General features: G+C 52.1%; 1 protein-coding gene across 1 annotated transcript in view; it reads right to left on the reverse strand.

Moving 5' to 3' along the window:
- Positions 1-17,533, reverse strand: part of macf1a (microtubule actin crosslinking factor 1a) — a 145,494-nt gene that overhangs the window by 50,862 nt on the left and 77,099 nt on the right. The window contains 18 exon segments of the mRNA XM_048993682.1: positions 1,700-1,765; positions 1,891-2,002; positions 2,621-2,777; positions 3,401-3,567; positions 3,643-3,960; positions 4,047-4,246; positions 4,547-4,670; positions 5,205-5,381; positions 5,617-5,808; positions 6,134-6,475; positions 6,619-6,789; positions 6,905-7,138; positions 7,242-7,391; positions 8,499-8,786; positions 9,138-9,287; positions 9,573-9,788; positions 10,052-10,204; positions 10,483-16,833. Coding sequence (XP_048849639.1) covers positions 1,700-1,765; positions 1,891-2,002; positions 2,621-2,777; positions 3,401-3,567; positions 3,643-3,960; positions 4,047-4,246; positions 4,547-4,670; positions 5,205-5,381; positions 5,617-5,808; positions 6,134-6,475; positions 6,619-6,789; positions 6,905-7,138; positions 7,242-7,391; positions 8,499-8,786; positions 9,138-9,287; positions 9,573-9,788; positions 10,052-10,204; positions 10,483-16,833 — 9,568 coding nt within the window.

Below are 17,533 nucleotides of genomic sequence, written 5' to 3' on the forward strand. Positions count from 1 at the left end.
AGCTTAACATAAACATATAGAGACATTCACAGCCCAAACATAGAGAAACACACAGAGCCCAAACGTACGGAGAGACACACACAGCCCTAACGTGGCGTACAGAGATACACACAGCCCGAACGTGCGGAGAGACACACACAGCCCAAACGTACGGAGATACACACACAGCCCAAACGTACGGAGATACACACACAGCCCTAACGTGCCGTACAGAGATACACACACAGCCCAAACGTACAGAGATACACACACAGCCCTAACCTGGCGTACAGAGATACACACACAGCCCAAACGTACAGAGATACACACACAGCCCTAACGTGCCGTACAGAGATACACACACAGCCCTAACCTGGCGTACAGAGATACACACACAGCCCTAACGTGCCGTACAGAGATACACACACAGCCCTAACGTGCCGTACAGAGATACACACACAGCCCTAACGTGCCGTACAGAGATACACACACAGCCCTAACGTGCCGTACAGAGATACACACACAGCCCTAACCTGGCGTACAGAGATACACACACAGCCCAAACGTACAGAGATACACACACAGCCCTAACCTGGCGTACAGAGATACACACACAGCCCAAACGTACAGAGATACACACACAGCCCTAACGTGCCGTACAGAGATACACACACAGCCCAAACGTACAGAGATACACACACAGCCCTAACGTGGCGTACAGAGATACACACACAGCCCTAACGTGGCGTACAGAGATACACACAGCCCGAACGTACGGAGAGACACACACAGCCCGAACGTACGGAGAGACACACACAGCCCGAACGTACAGAGACACACACACAGCCCAAACGTACAGAGACACACACACAGCCCAAACGTACGGAGAGACACACACAGCCCAAACGTACGGAGAGACACACACAGCCCAAACGTACGGAGAGACACACACAGCCCAAACGTGGCGTACGGAGATACACACACAGCCCAAACGTGGCGTACAGAGATACACACACAGCCCAAACGTGGCGTACAGAGAGACACACACAGCCCAAACGTGGCGTACAGAGAGACACACACAGCCCTAACGTGGCGTACAGAGATACACACACAGCCCTAACGTGGCGTACAGAGATACACACACAGCCCTAACGTGGCGTACAGAGATACACACACAGCCCTAACGTGGCGTACAGAGATACACACACAACCCAAACGTACAGAGATACACACACAGCCCTAACGTGGCCTACAGAGACACACACACAGCCCTAATGTGGCATACAGAGATACACACACAGCCCTAACATGGCGTACAGAGATACACACACAGCCCTAACGTGGCGTACAGAGATACACACACATCCCTAACGTGGCATACAGAGATACACATACAGCCCAAACGTACAGAGAGACACACACAGCCATAACATAGGGAGAGACACACACAGCCAAAATGTACACACAGACACACACAGCCCTGCAGCAGCAAGCACATGAGAATTGTACTACAGTGAGCTATGTGTCACTATTAAAAAGGGGCACAGGCTGGCAAGGCAACACCCAAGTGCCCAACAAACACCAGGGCGCTGGGTCGCCCGGCTCCCAGGATAATCATGACAGTCAGTTAAATTGGTGACACCCGAGTGTCCATGCTGGGGCCCCCAGACCAGTTCGCCCACTTCCAGCCCAGTCCACGGCGCCCTCTAGGGGAGCTCACCTTGGCAGGTGTGGATGCCGTTTACGCTGCTTGGGCTGCCTGAGTCACCACTTAGCTGGGCAGGACCTGAAGGGTATGGATAATCTGAGAGGGCTCAAGATACACAACACCGCCAAGCGTACTGTAAGCAGGGTGCAAACAGAAAGGCATGCCCGTGCCCTGACTCAGTGCCGCTGGCTCTCACTACTCACCAGTCTTGTTCTGGGGGGAAGTGATTTTAATGATTGACGTCTCGAGCTCAGACCCAATCTGATTCAGCTCCTGGACCTGCGGCCCCCGCACCTCCCACTCACAGAGCAGCTCCTAGGAAGTGTGTCACAGTGTCACACCATCGTCATCAAAAGAAGACTTTCCTATTTACATGCCAACCATTGTAATACAATGCAAGTTGTACGAAGCAGCAACTCATGATGCTGAAATTCTTAAAATACCAGCAAAACTATTTTATAAAACTCTTTAGATATACAAACGCTAAAGTCAAAATGTGTATGTAGACAGATCCATCCATCCATTTTCCAAACCGCTTATCCTACTGGGTAGTGGGGGGTCCGGAGCCTATCCCGGAAGCAATGGGCACGAGGCAGGGAACAACCCTGAATGTGAGGCCAGCTCATCGCAGGGCACACTCACACACCATTCACTCACACATGCACTCCTATGGGCAATTTAGCAACTCCAATTAGCCTCAGCATGTTTTTGGACTGTGGGGGGAAACCGGAGTACCCGGAGGAAACCCCACGATGACATGGGGAGAACATGCAAACTCCACACACATGTGGTCCAGGCAGAGACTCGAACCCGGGTCCCAGAGGTGTGAGGCAACAGTGCTAACCACTGCACCACCATGCCGCCCCTTGTAGACAGAAAAATGTACCATTCACAGAATATCTCTCTCTCTTCCACACACACATACACACACACCTTCAGCCTCTCCACTCTCCTCTGCAGTTCTTCAGTGTCAAGGCTGGGTTCCTCTGTTGGCAGCTGTTCTTGCACTGTCTGAAGCCACCTGAGGAGGGCGCCAGAGAGAGAATTGAACAGCACTAGCTGCTGCCCACAACTCTGGACAGCACTGGATCTGCAAAAAGAAACAGAAGCAGAAATAGAGAGAGAAAGAGAGAGAGAGAGAATTAATGTAATAAGTAACTTTGGTTACTCATGAATTATATTGGTTTCTGCTCCAGCCACCCACTTATTGGATTATGTTTGAGCTTCATCAATGCCCTAAAAATCCTTCACAAACTACAAACATTCTCAAGAGATTTACACTGAATTTATACCACAAATAGAAACAAGAAAAGTGATAGGATGGATTCCAGCTGCATGAAAACATTGTCTTGCGATTGCCTCCATCTAGTGGCCACACTGGGCCATTACACCAACCTCTGTACTGCAGAGGAATAAATGCTGTTGATGTGAAGGAAATGCAGAAATGCAAGGAAGTTGTGCCTGGGGCAGTCAGTTAAATGGTGCACAGCCTGACTAGGGAAGCACAGTGCCTCAGGGCAGGGCTGGGGGCTGCTGTCATAGCTTCGCTCTGTATGGGTCTCTTCCCCAGATACGAGAGTGTGCATGTGCCCTGCCATGGACCGGCACTATATTCAGAGTGCGTCCCCCCACTCCAGCATTCTTTTGACGGGCTCCAAGCCCCATGGTTGGAAGATGGAGAGGATGGACAGTTACCTGACGACATGCACTCACCTCTGATTGACGCTGGATTCTAGTCGGGCAAAATCCTCGGACACCATCTTGAGAGTGTTCAGGATAGCCTGTCCATTGGCGAGGGCCGTGGACTGGCTGAGGTCCTTTCCAAGCTCGGACAGGCACTTCAGCTGATCTACTTCCTGGTTCAGCTCCTCCCTCACTTCCTGTTGTAGTAGAGATTGATCAGTAATGGCCTTCGCCTTCACCTTCCTGCTCCCCACACCGCACACCCCCCTTACCGCTATCGCCTGTCTGTAATCCTCCATGCTGCGATCTGGCTGCCCACCGGGACTCAGCGCTCGTTCCCGCGTTCGGATGAAGTTCTGCAGGTCGCTGCTCAGTCGCTCATAGTTCTCCAACTTGGGCAGCAGGCCACGCAGCTCCACCTCTTTCTCAGCCTGCGTGGCTTGAGCCGCAGAATAGCGTCGGGTGAGATCCTGCAGCACCCCCTGCAGGCCGGAGGCCGTTGTGGAGTCGGCGCTCTGGAGCAGCTTGGACACCGACTCCTGCATGGCGTCTATGCTGCCCTGCCGTGACAGCAGCTCCTGTCGGAGTTTCTGGATAATAAAGAGGCGTGACAGGAGACGGTGTCACTGCAAAGTCACATGGCTCTAAAAGGAAGGGGAGGCATTGATACTGGTACCTGGTTCTGAGCAAGGGCGTCCTGCACGGCCTGGGCGGTGGGCTGGCTGGGACCGGGGGCCAAAGCAAGGCCGTCCAGCCAGGAGAGCAGGCCCCGGAGGCCTTCCTGGGCGCTAAGCGACTGGGCAACAGCTGTCTGCAGCTGCTCGGCCTGCAGTGACACGGACTTCGAGAGGGTGCTAAAGCGACCCTCCAGGACATCTGGGGGAGAGGGGCCGTGATGCAGTTTGAGATAGGAAACCAAGCTGGACAAACTAAATCAACATCACAGAATACTGAAAATTTCTCATGAACGCCGAGTGACTTGGACCCATGAGAGAGCAGTCACATTCCCCTGTGGTTGCTGGCCGTGACCCTCATCACTTTCCTATTTATACAGAAATATTTATCCCACAGACGTCCAGGTTAATTCCTCATTCAGGTATAAAAGCCGCTGCCCATGTGACCCTCGAACCGCACGTTGGGGCAGAGCCTGCCGAGTTCGGCCTGGGCCACAGCTACCTGCGGTGTGTGCGATGTCAGCCGGCCTCAGCGTGGGGGGGTCCCGCCTCTCCGCCAGCTCTCTGGCTGCCCGCCGCACTCTCTCCAGCTGCAGGGAGCGCTCCGCCATCTCATCCTGCAGGAGCTGTCAGAGGGGGTGTTTAGGCAGGTAGCAGTAAGTCTGCACGTAAATGAGCAGCGCTGGGCCGCTGCTCAACGACGAAAACAGCGTCAACTGAAGGGGGGGGCTAAGTGGGATAGGACTCTGTGCCGGGGCACTGTAAAGGGTGCAGCTGGGCTGAGGGTCTAATACGCTTTCATGGGGCCCAAATCTCTAACAGCGTCTCTGCAGTTGTGTTTGTGATCAAATGGTCGTTGGCTTAAGTCCTGTCCGGCGCAAAATAGTCATATCTCCATTGGGTCCATGAGCAGAGCCCATCATCGCCCCCAAAATACTCCAGGGGGGCCGAATAAATGGCTGACCCTGCACTCTGACCCTAAGATTCACTCTCACCTGTTTAAGTCTTCACAAGAGAGCAGAGCATTATGGGATATGTGAAAAGAAACATTCCACGTGTACCTGTACTTGGATGAATGGCAAATGAAAACCTTTTTAAGAAAGTCACATGATGATTAGCCCATGCGAGCCCATCGATACCAGACCAGACCTGCGACTCACCTGCACAGCGTGCAGGGCGTGCTGCAGCGTCCGCGCGTCCGTCTGCTCGCCTCCCAGTCCGACCGCGGCCTGGTTCTTCTCCTGCGTGGTCAGCCACGATTCCAAGGAGCCCGCCTCATCCTGGTACTGCTGGTACTGGTCCAGGACCCGAGCGAGCCGGGTACCCAGATCGGAAGACTGTGGGGCAGAGGGGGGCAGGGAGGGGAGGAGGCACACTGTAACCACGGGAACACTATCCCACATTTGGGTCCTGCCAGCAGGGCAGATCTACATCTAAAATGAGAGGAAGCACTGTAGCACAGTACAGATTGGCCCATTTTTCACTTGCTTCTCTTCCTCCAGCACACATTCTGCTGGCCGAACCTGCCCTGCCCCCTCAACACTCTGTTCCCCAGCCCTAAGCAGGGCCCACCTTGCTATGCAGGGCCGTGTAGCGCCGCGTGGCGTCCTGCATGCGCTCGCTGACCAGCTGCTGCGTCTGCTCCAGCGCCGGCTCTGCTGCCCCGACCCTTTCCCGGGCTCCCTGCACGGAGTCCAGGACCTTCTGGCCCGAGATGGAGACGAAGCGCAGATCCGCCTTGTGGCAGATCACGTCCTCGGCCAGCTGCAGAAGACGCAGAAGGAAGATGGTCACGTGGGGAGAAAACAGACAGTCACACGGAGAGGGGATGATAATCACGCGGGGGAGGGTAAGAGCCCCGTGGGGGGGAAGACAGTCACAGAAGGGCATCCACATATCAAACGTGTGTGTGTGTGTGTGGCGGGGAGGGGGGGGGCTTGGTGTGAGTTCAGAAAGTCTTATGCTTTTAAAAACTCTGTGACTGGCTGGCACTCGCCCAGCTGAGTTTTAAATGGGTGAGTCCCTGCATGTACCCCTACAGCAGGCGCTGACCCTAACCCCATGTGTGTGTGCGTATGCATGACGTCACCTTCTTGTGCTCCTCCAGCCGGCGGTCCAGCTCCCGGGGGTTGGACTCGCCCTCCCCCAGGGCCTGCAGGTCCCGTTCGCTCGTCTCCAGCCAGCTAGCCAGCTGCCCATGCTCCTGCAGGAATTTGGCCAGCTCGTCCCCCAGCACCTCAGCGCGCCGCAGCTGCTCCTGGCAGTTGCGCTGTTGCTCCTGATGCTGCAGCTGTAGCCGCTCCAGGGCTGTGCGCAGGCGCTGCTTCTCCTCCGGAGGCACGCTGGAGTCTGGCTGCTCCAGCAGTGCATGCACTGACTGCGACACCTTCAGTAGCTGCTCCTGCTGCGTCTGCAGACCCCTCAGCTCGGCCTGCGGGACAAGGGGGGTGGGGGCATTAGGTCACGAGTCAAATTCCCAAGACCGACGAGGAATAACAGCTTCGGGAATAACCAGCTTGGCAGGAAGTCAGGCTAAGTAGAGCTCTGTGGATCTTTGTTTTAATCTTAACTCACCTGGAGCGTGTCATGGTGACAATGTAAGGCGCTCTCAGGTTGCATGGAAGACAGGCCATCAGTCTGTGTTATGCCCCCTGTGGTCAGCTTAGGGCTGGGTGCAGATGACAGCTCTTCTAGGAGGGTGCTGATCTTCCCATGGGTCACCTGCAGTTCCTCAACTGCCTTCTCCTACAAGGAAGGGAGAGAGACAGAGAAACCATAGCAGAAGAACCAGGAGGAACAGGAGAGGCTCTGGAGGATCAGCACACTGTAGTCACAGGAAAGCATGACGGAATCTTCTCACCCTCTGGGTATGCTGCTGGACAGCAGTGCTGATGGCGGAGTCTAGCTGGACCAGGGACGACTGGGCGGATTGGGTCAAGGAGCCGTACTGCTCTCGCACCTGGCCCAACATCTGCTGCAGGTTGGCCCTCTCCTCTGGACTCAGGCTGTCACCACTCTCTGTCAAGAACTCCTCCACTCCACGCACAGTCTCTGAGACTCTGTCTCCTTTGGCCTGCAGGTCACGCTGCACTCCCTATCAGGGATGGGGGGGGGAGAGGCACCAGTCAATCACTTCTGCTACTCAAACACAGCGGTTCTCACTAAAATAACCTTAATAACCCTACTAGAACCCCCACCTTGAGTTCCTTCTGTTTCTTCTCCAGCGCACCAATGCTGCCAGGCTCTGCCCCAACCATCTGATTGGCTAGAGCACCAGTGGCTCCGGCCAACCAGGTAGCCAGGCCTTTCAGCTTCTCGGAACATTCTGCCTTCTGCTGCTGAACGACCTGTCAAATCCCCATGAAAGAAAGGAAAGCGGCGAAGAAACAGAGAGATTCAGTGAAAATCTGACACATGAAACACACACAAACCAACCATATGATCTTCATTCCCCAATCAGACCTCCTTCACCTTTAAAAGCTTTAGTGAAGCACATTCTATGATGGTTACACCTTATTGGGCAGTCAGCACACACCTGATTGCCACCTCGCCTGCTCATTGGACAATGCCACACACATCAAACACACTGCATCTCTGTATTCTTTCTGGCTCTTTCATCAACCCAGAAAATCAGTCCATCTCATAAAGCGCATAAGCATGGCTGAGCATCTCCCAGAGCTGTAACGGATGTGAACGAGCGACCAGGTTTTGAGCAGGATGTGTCCAGAGTTACCACACACGAGACAAGCAGGCAGACGGACATCACTGACCAGTCAGCAAGCAACGTGGAAGTCAGACACACATGAAAATCACGGAGGGCTTTTTGCATTCTAACCCAAATTCATGTCTTTTCATCTTTTGCATACAACTAGATGAAAAGAAATGCAGGTTGTGCTATTAAAAACTTAATTTCTGTCAGTGTTTTTAAATGATGTTTTTTTTCCCCTGCTGGCACAAGCGCATCTCTTCAGTGGCAATCTGTAAGAGCAAGGCAGACATGTTAATACACACACGTGTTACACAGACATGCACGCCCGGTGGGCACAGTGCACAGTGGCTGGTAGTAACAAGGACGGCAAGTGCTGTCCAGTGGGTCAGTCGTCATGGCAGCAGAAACAGCAGGTTTTGCAGGTGATACAGAAAATACTTAGGAGAACTGCTAAGCTTATGAATTCATGTGCATATACAATTCACGCATGTTCTGATAAGCCAGTGTTTCCAGATTTTGCTGTTTTATGCAGTCAGTATATGCAGTAAACACTGGCACTCATGCATCTATCTTCTGTGCACGTCTGATACAGATTTTATCTGATGAAATACTCCAGCGACTAATTCTTGGCCATGAACTAATGTTTCTCTTGTGCTTGACCTAAGCGAGAAAGCGAAACCACACTGTGCTCTACAGCGCCGTCTTTTGGCCATACAGGCAGCAAGACCCCACGGCATCCGCAAACCTCTCTCTCCCTGGCTCGCTGCCTCTCCCTCTCTTGCTCCCGCTCCGCACGTTCTCGTTCTCTTTCAGTTTCCGATTCCCGTTCCTGCTGGGCGACCAGGGCGTCGGCTCGGGCGTGGACATGACCCACAGCTTGGTGGAAGGATCCCTGCAGACACTGTAGCTGCCCGAGGATGTGCCTGCTCTGTTCAGGTGGCAGGTCACGGGCATGCTCAGAGACAAACACCTGGACGTCCAGCGCCACAGAGCTGATGTCTGCAGAGCGGCCAGAGAGCAGCTGCTGGAGCTCCTGTTGAAGGTGGTGCAGTCTGTCACGGACCTGAAGTACCTCAGAGGTGACCATCAGAAGCTTCACATTTGCAATAAAAAATGTCTTTATGGAGTGGCCACTTCTGGAGCCAGAAGACTGTCAATGGGCTCTATCAAATGCATGAAATTTACAAGGTTACTGCTATCGATTGGCTCACATGGGCTAATCATCATGTGACTGTCAAGTCATGCTGGATATTTAGCAATTCAGTTAAGATTCCTATTGCAGTGTACAGGTCACAGATTTGCCTGTAAACTGCATCCATAAATATCCAACCATAGCCCCCAGTGGCCAATTAACAGCCTAGAATGAAGCCTCACAAAGTCTCACCTTGCACTGCTGCAGTTCCGGTGCAAGCTGAGCAGGGGCGCCGTCTGCTCCATCAGTCTGCTCATACGTCTCTAACCTGTTTGATTCCAGCCAATGCTGGAAGGCGTCCATCCTGGTAGTCAGGGCCTGCAGCTGATCACTTATTGCCCCCTGTGGGAAAAACAAGGCAGTACAGCTACAGATTCAGGAACACTCACAGCTACGGCTCAGCAGCAAGAGGAAGGCGCAAAGCATTAGAAGATCTACATTCAAAATAAACAAGCATGCTTCTTTAAACCTGGTGCATTTCTGCAACGTTTTGTAAATTAGTTCTGAGGTCTACTTATTTACATATGTATAACTCGACTGGGTTGCAGTCCAGTACAAGACCAAAAGAAAAAATGACAAGTGTAACTGCATTTATTTTATGAATTAAAACAAACTGTTTATCTGTACCTGGCGTGAATCTCTTTGTGCCTGAAGCAACTGCAGAGTGCTCTGTGACAATTCTCTTGCAGACGCATATGCTTTGACCAAGCTCCGCCCATCCTTCTCAAGGGCCAATAAAAGCTGAGGTGGGACTTCCGGGGGACGGGACTCAAGCAAGCATCTTGAAGCCTCCACTTCCTGGGTTACCTCCATTTCTAAATCAGACAGCTCCACATCCAATGCCTGGTGCACACAGATGTTTCACAGAAAGGGACATTATGCATTATTTACTGCTTCAGAAACACCCTGCACTGTCTGTTTAATGCCAATAAAGCATACTTCAAAATGAACATTATTATTTAACTAAACCATCTGTTATATGGTTTTATGTTTTTTATGCAAAATGGCCGTCTTAAGACTGTAAAACAGCCATACCAATAGTGTCAAGTATAATTCACTGCTGCTCCACCATTAAGCATTGTGATTATCACAGCTTGCGCTCTTACCTGGGTCTGCCTGATGATGGCATCAAGGTTGCTGAGGCTGTGGTCACCTGACTGCTGCTGCTGTTTTAGACGAACCTCTATATGTCGCACCATGGAAAGCAGGGCCACGATCCGCTGGTCATGCTCCAGACACTCCTGACGAACCAATGAGGACTGAGGGAGACGAAAGCACTCGTCAAAAACTTTTTACATTTTTACATCAGTAAACTTCTTTTTTATACTAAACTCTGAGACCCTTTTGGAAATAGTTCCAGCACAAAGATTCTTAACTTTTGTTGCAGCACTAACAGAGCTGTGCTTCTTGCTCTATATGCCTACTTTCTGCAAATGTTCTATGCAGGTCAGCCAGGGAAGATCTGAATCTCATTAAGGTACTGGAGCTCCATGACACAGTCTATGGCGCGTGAGCTCAGTGCCCAGAAGCAGCGTACCTTGCTTATTTTAGAAGTGGCCACCTCATTTCTCTCTGGGGATGTTACAGCCTCGCACTCCATGTCGCTCTCTGCTTGCAGACCCTCGTCTAGCTCTGCCTTCTCCCGGCTTTCTGCAATGTCAGCTTTTATGGTCGCCTCCAGTTGGTTCAGTTCGGAGGACATTATGAGCTGGGAGGCCTCCACACTCTGGCAGTCCCCATGGTAATCGCTTTGGTTGTCACCTGGCTTTATTTCTCCATGGAGCATCTGTGAATGATCTGCTCCATATTCACCTGTGACGACTTCTTGCCCCACATGAATCAGACCTTCCAGATCTGCCCTGGGCCTGAGCGAATGTCCAGCAGGCTCATCTTCGGCACCCTCCCCCAAGGCAGCGCTTGGTGCCTCAGGCTCGACTTCAGGCGGGCTCTCTCGCATGGCCCCCCTTGGCAGACTCACTGGAGGCCCTTCTCCACTCACTGCCGCAGATATGGCAGGTCTCAGCTCTTCAGTATGAACCCTTTCCTTTGGACTTCCTGTGGAGGTGAGCATCACGCTCTGCTCAGTATCACTCACTTTGCCCCCTCCTGTCAGCTCCTGCCCTTGGACTGTTAAATCGCATGACAGCATGTCTAATGATATGGCCTTCACGGCCTCTGAGCTGCTGGTGCTTTCTGCAGCTTGTTGTTCCTCTTTGCTTCCACTAACATCCTGGGCACCTCCCTCCATCTGGCCCTCCGTGGCCACAGTCTGTTCTGACTGACTTGTGCTGTCAGCTTCGTTCTCCTGTGGCCACTTCTCACTGTTGCCGCCCTCCCGGAGGCCGGCAGGGTCACCCGCCCTCCACGGTGCCCTGTGCAGTCCCTTCAGCTCCTCAGCAGCCTGCTTTTCACTCACCTCACGCTGGAATACCTTCCTCAAAATGCTCTCTCTTGCCTTCAGCAGAAGTGCCTCTTTCTCACTGGCTGCTGGCGCCACCTTCTGGATCACTTCAATCACACCTTGACATTCTCCCTGCAACTGTTGCTCTGTCTGAAGGTCTACTGTCTCCAGTCTGGTATCTGTCCCGACTTCGTACCCCAGTGTTTCCTCGGAAACAAAACCATCACCAGCTGCTCGGTGTTCACTCTGCTGTTGCACATTCAGGTCTCTGTCGCCTTGTATGATTTCTTCCTGCTCTTCTCCTTCAAACCTACGAGTCACTTCATTCTGCCCTGCACTGCAAAGCTCCAGTGATCGAACAGTTGGCTCACCGACTGGTTCTACAATCGTCTGACCTCTGATTTGGGCCTGGCCTTCCTCCCTTGACTCCTCCTCTGTCCGCTGTTGCATCATGCCTGTCCTGTCTGAAAGCTCCTTCTTTTCCAGTTTTCTAAGTGATGTCTTGATTGATCTTCCATCAGCTCTCTGACAGTCCTCAGCTTTAGTTGCCTCTTCATCCATCCTTCTACACTCCTTTTCACTTCTGTCCCTCCTACTCCCACTTTCTGATTCATCTAACGTGTGTGACATGGTCTCAACCTCTACAAAACTTGAATCAGCAATGGCTCCATGTTCAGGACTCCTGTTCCTGTAAACCTCTGTCCTCTGGCCAACCTCTCTGTCTTCCTGCTGGTTGTCCACTATGGCACTTTGCTTACTTCCTTGCAGAGGAGCTTGTGTGGCATGCGTAGACCCTTCAGAGTCTGGGATCTGTTGATTCCCCAAATGTTCCTCATCTTCCAAAGGATCCAAGGCCCACTGATGCTGCGACACTATCATACTCATCTGTTCATTTGCTTCTTCTCCCTCAGTAGTATCTCTGCTAAAGCGAGTCACTGACCCACTCTGGGGCCAAGATACACTCTCTCTGTTATTTCTGGATCCCTCCTGTTCCAGATGAGCACTAGTAGAACTGGAAGGTGATTCATTTTCAAGTGTCAAGTTGGACTGAGGTTCTGTCTCCCACAGTGCCTCTTGTAATGTTGTTTTCTCTACATTCATTCCTTCCATGGAATGTTTTCCTACCTTGTTATCCACTGACTTTTCTACTGTTAGCACCTCTCTGTGTGTGAAAGCAATTAAACTTTGGTCTTCCCCTTCACCTTCACATTCATCCGGTTCATAGGTTGTGAGCAGTCTTGAGGGCTCATATGTATCTGGTGCCATCTTCTCTGTCTGGGTTTTAGTGACCATTAATCGGTCATATGGGTTTTCTGTGTTTGCTATATACTGGTCAGGGGTTTCCTCCTCAACCAGCTGTATAAGTGTGCAGCTGTGATCAGGTGACCTCATTGTTGATAGAGAAGCAGTGGTTCCAATGGTAGGGCTTAGCGGTGGCTTTTGCTTTGCCTCTTCATAGGCTGTCTTCTCTTCAGCTTCTACTTTGTCCTGGATGTCTGTAGCTATATCACTGGTGATGAGCCCAGAGTCGATGCCCCCCATCATACTACAAACTTGATCCCCAGTGGCTTGGTTCAGCACACCACCCATCTTCTCCTCAACTAACTTAGCCATTTCTTCTCCTACTAAGCCCCTCCTAACAGCTTCTGCAAGGGAGACCCGCACCCCTGTCTTGATATCAACAATACCACCTGAGTCTGCCTGACTCTGTAACAGTCTCAGTGCCGGTACTGGGTCAACCAGTTGCGCTTCTAGTGCTTCATGTACTGTCAAAATTTGATTTGTACGCATGTCCCGGACACCACTGAAGGGCCGCACCTCAAGAAAGCGCCTGCCTGTCTCAATGTCGATTTTTCCTTGATTGACAAGCTCCAAGTAGGGCACAATCTGAGCACTTTGGGGGTCAAGAATGCCTTGGGTCACCGTGGGTGAAGCCATCGCCAATTCTGCCGTGACATCATCCAGAAATCCTCGAGACATGGCCTCAGTCAATGTCAGTTTGTTCCCAGAGGCAGGGTCAGGCACAGCCCCAGTGGAAGCCTGCAGAAGAGCTACCTTGGGATCCAGCCTAGGAAACCTGTGACATTCCCTCTCAAACTCCTTCAGCTCCTCAGCTATACTCTTGTCCACCAGGCCTCTCTGCAAGGCATCAGCCACAGAGAGCCGAACCCTAGAGCCATGGTGCACAATACCACCCTCAGCTACCTGCTGGAGGAGAACCTGTCGTGCCACTTCCTGTGTCAGATGTTCCTTTTTCAAGGCTTGTTCCATGCCCACAGGCTGTCTGGTTTTGGGATCTACTATCCCATCCAACTGCAGCTGCAGTGAAACCTTAGTGAGGGCTACCTTAGGGTCTGAACTCTTTCCCCTACAGGATTTCTCCAGGGTAGTCAGACCTTCCATCTGATCCTCCTCAATCAGTCCCAGGTTGGAGGCCAGGGTGACAGACACCTTCTTACCCCGTCGCAAGTCCACCACACCCCCTGACACCACCTGAGCCTCCAAGAGCCGGAATGCAGTGTGAGGATCGAGAAGCCCGGCCTGGGTGGCGTCCCGCAGCGAGCACAGCTGACCTCGGCCCACATCCGCCACGCCGGCCAGTGTCTTCTCTGACTTGAGCACACTCAGCATCAGGCTCTCGTCCAGCAGGCCCTCTTGTACCACGTCATCTATGCTTAGGACCTCGCAGGTTCTTGCATCCAGGAATCCCCCAAAGAGCCCAGCCCGCTCCATCAGCCTGACCGCTGTGTGCCCTGGAAGCACACCCTGGGCAACGGCTTCATCCAGAAGCAGTCGCTCTCCATCCTCAGTCCTCAGGCCACCTTCCTGCAGCTCCCCCACTAGCCTCTCTAGTTCTGCATCCACCTTGTCTGGTTTTCCAAAGCTTTCCTCTAGCATGTGACTATCAGTATCTCCTGAGTCCTGGTCTCCGCCGTCACTGTCTTCTATAGCTTTCTGTGGACCTGGCTGGGCCTGAGTGCTCTGCTCCATCAGAGTTTCGTTTTGTGACTCTCTGACTCCCATCGTTTTGGTGTCCAGGGCTAGAGGAGCGGTCTTTAACACGTCGACTTCATCCAGACATTTTTCCTCCTCGAGATCTGCGGTTTGGATTTCCTGACAGGTGTCTTTATGGGCAGCCTGAGGGTTCACTTCCTGCATTTCTGCTCTCATGGCACTGTCCGATTCCCCTTTCTCAAGAGGAGCAATCTCTGTCTTGGTGTGTGTGATACACTCTTCATGCCCCTGTATCTCATCATCCTCCACCAATCTATCAAGGTTGTCACTCTGTCTTGCCTTCACTGGAACATCTCGATCCATCCTCATGTTTGTTTGCACACATTCTGTGCTTGTCCTGTCAGAGGGCTGAGATACAACCACTGTTGGGAGACTGAATTCACTAGCAGAAAGACTGCTCACTGTCTTTATGGCATCAGAATGTAGTTCCAGTTCTTTTTTCATGTCTGGTATATCAGACTGGAAATCTTCTATGAGAGAGGCCATATTATACCCGACCACATCTTTATCTACCAAGGTAAGTTCAATCGAGTCTAAATGGGACTCTGCCTGCTCCTTTGTCTCCAAGTCCAATGGTGTAAAGGATCGGCATTCCGTAGTAGGAGATACCACCCCTTCAAACTTGACTGATTTTATACTTGTATCAACTTCTTTCTGAACACTCTTTTCCATTTCTACTTCATTCACACTGATTGTTTTATCCTTTTTCATTTGGTTTAGCTTTGAAGCCACATCACCAGGGTTAATTTGGTCCTGAGTGTCTGATAGTTCTATACTGTACGTCTCAGTCTGTGCTGCAGGGCCAGGATCTTTCTCCTCGTCCACAGAGAGCTGCTTTTGCAGGGAAACCAATCTGTCATATTCCTCAGCTTTAAGGGTACAGTCTTCTTTGACAGTACATTCCTCCTCAATACCCAAGAGGTCTGTGCTGATCTGTTCTTGCATATCAGTCATGGAATGCTTAACTCCCTGTTGCTCTTTAGTCTGAAGCTCAATCGCCAAATTGCTTTTTGATTCTGCTTCTTGGTTTTCCCCAACATCTGATGTTGACCTAGTGGCAATGGCAAGTTCTGCCAGCTCTGGCTCCAACAGCACGAAGCGTTCACCAGAGTGAGCATCAACATAGCTGTGGGTCATGAGGTGGAAGAGCAGGCGATGTTGGGCCTTTTCTCCTGGACCTGCCTGTTCCAGAAAAGTTGGATCGAACTTGAGGTCCTTGGGGGATGCAGGGGGTGAAGAGGAGGATGGAGATGAGGAGGTAGAACCCCAGCTCAGGCGGTTGAGAGTAGGAGATCCAGAATTTGTCATACTGGGAAGCACATCAGGGATCTGAGTCTCTTGCAAGATCTCAACCACGCTAGGTGTCAGAGCCTCTTTCGCCTGATCTAGGGGCACCACACGGCTAGTTTCAGGAAGGTAGAGAGCTCCGATAGCATGCCGCTTGCTCAGGATGCACCTAGATAACTCTCCTGGGATCATGCCTTGCTGTAAAGCCTCGGATAAAGGCAAGAGCTCACCGGATTCAGGCCACAAAAGGCCCATGAAAGCCCAGAGGGACTCCAGTACCAGCAAGGCCATACGGGGGGCAAGCAGGTCTCTCTCAACAGCCTCGTCAATGCCTAGGCGCTCCCCAGTAACTGGATCCAACAGTCCACCGGCTCGTAGCTGGCGGGTCAGTATCGCACAAGCAAGATCCTGATCCATCAGACCGTGTCGGACGGCTTCGTCGACCGTCAGGCGGTGTCCAGAGCGTGGGTCTGTGATTCCTCCCGCAAAGAGCTGGGCCTCCAACAGCCGTACGGTCACCTGACGATCGATCAGGCCTTCCTGCACCGCACGGAAGATCCCCACCCTCCTGCCAGAACGCAGGCACACGGTGCCCCCTGGCTGCTGGTTGACAGGCAGCAGGTGCAGCCCAGTCTCCGGGTCTGTGACACAGCGCTGGTTAAGCTCAGAAAGGCTGAGCTTCTCCGCCGTGTTGGGGTCGATCAGCTCCCGTCGCTGTGAGCGTGCCAGCAGCTTGCCATGGATGTGGGCCGGGAGCAGGCCTCTGTCTGCTGCCGCCTCCAGGCCCAGCTGCTCCCCCTTGGATGACTCCTTCACTCCACCAAAACTCAGCTGGAGTTCCAGAATCCGCAGTCCCAGCTCCTCACGGATGAGCCCTTCCTCCATTGCAGCAGCAACTGGGACTATCGGGCCTTTTCTTAGCTCTGATTTGTCCACAAGGTGCAGGACCTCCTCCAATTCTGACAACAATTGGACAGTAGGGCTGTTAATCAGGCCTTCAGCCAATCCCTCCTGTAGAGAGAGGCTTTCTTGGGAGTCGGGCATGATTAGGCCGCCCATCACAAGCTGGGCTTCCAGTAGAGTGCGACAGGTATCCTGGTCTATGAGGCCACGCTGCGCTGCCTCAAACACTGGGAAGGTTTCCACTGTGGCCAGATCAATCACTCCAGCAATGGCGACTTGGCTCTGCAGAGAGAGATGAAGAGCTTACCATAAAGGCACAGAGATGACCAGGCATTCACTCTTTTTGGTAACACTACAACAATTCTGAATACCGTGTCATCAGACAAACTACGGATGTGTTACTGTAAGAAACAGAAAGAAGAGAAAACAAAACTGAAAGTGCAGAATCTAAAGAATCAGCTACTTATTATTTACATTTCAAAGATTACTCATAAGGCATAAGGCTTGCGGTATATTGTATTAAATTAATTAGGAGTCCAAAATGGGAACTCCTTCATTTGAGATTAGGGAGATGCAGTTAGACCTTGATTCCCTACATCACTTGAATGGACACTGCTTACCTTCAGTAAAATAAGAGAGCGCTAAGCATGCAGCGCAGCAGACTACACTGAGAACCCCAAAATGGGGAAAGAGGGAAAACAACAAAGAAAGAAGGAAAGAAAGGAGAGTGAGAGAAAAGCAAGCGTCACTTACCATACGGGAGGATGCGGGACGCGTACGCACACAGGCCGAGGCACGGAAAGGCGGCAAGCTCGAGGTTAGCATCCAGCATGCCACAGTTTCTGAGGCTCACTGACCCTGCCCTGATGCTACACTGCCCCGCCTGGCTGGAGGACTCAGTGACCGGTCCATGAGCCAGCTGAGAGAGGCTGCCGGGCCTAATGACTTGAGGGCTTACATTCAGGATTGAGGGATCTACAGG

The sequence above is a fragment of the Brienomyrus brachyistius genome, chromosome 23, assembly GCF_023856365.1.
Source record: "Brienomyrus brachyistius isolate T26 chromosome 23, BBRACH_0.4, whole genome shotgun sequence".
Taxonomy (NCBI): domain Eukaryota; kingdom Metazoa; phylum Chordata; class Actinopteri; order Osteoglossiformes; family Mormyridae; genus Brienomyrus; species Brienomyrus brachyistius.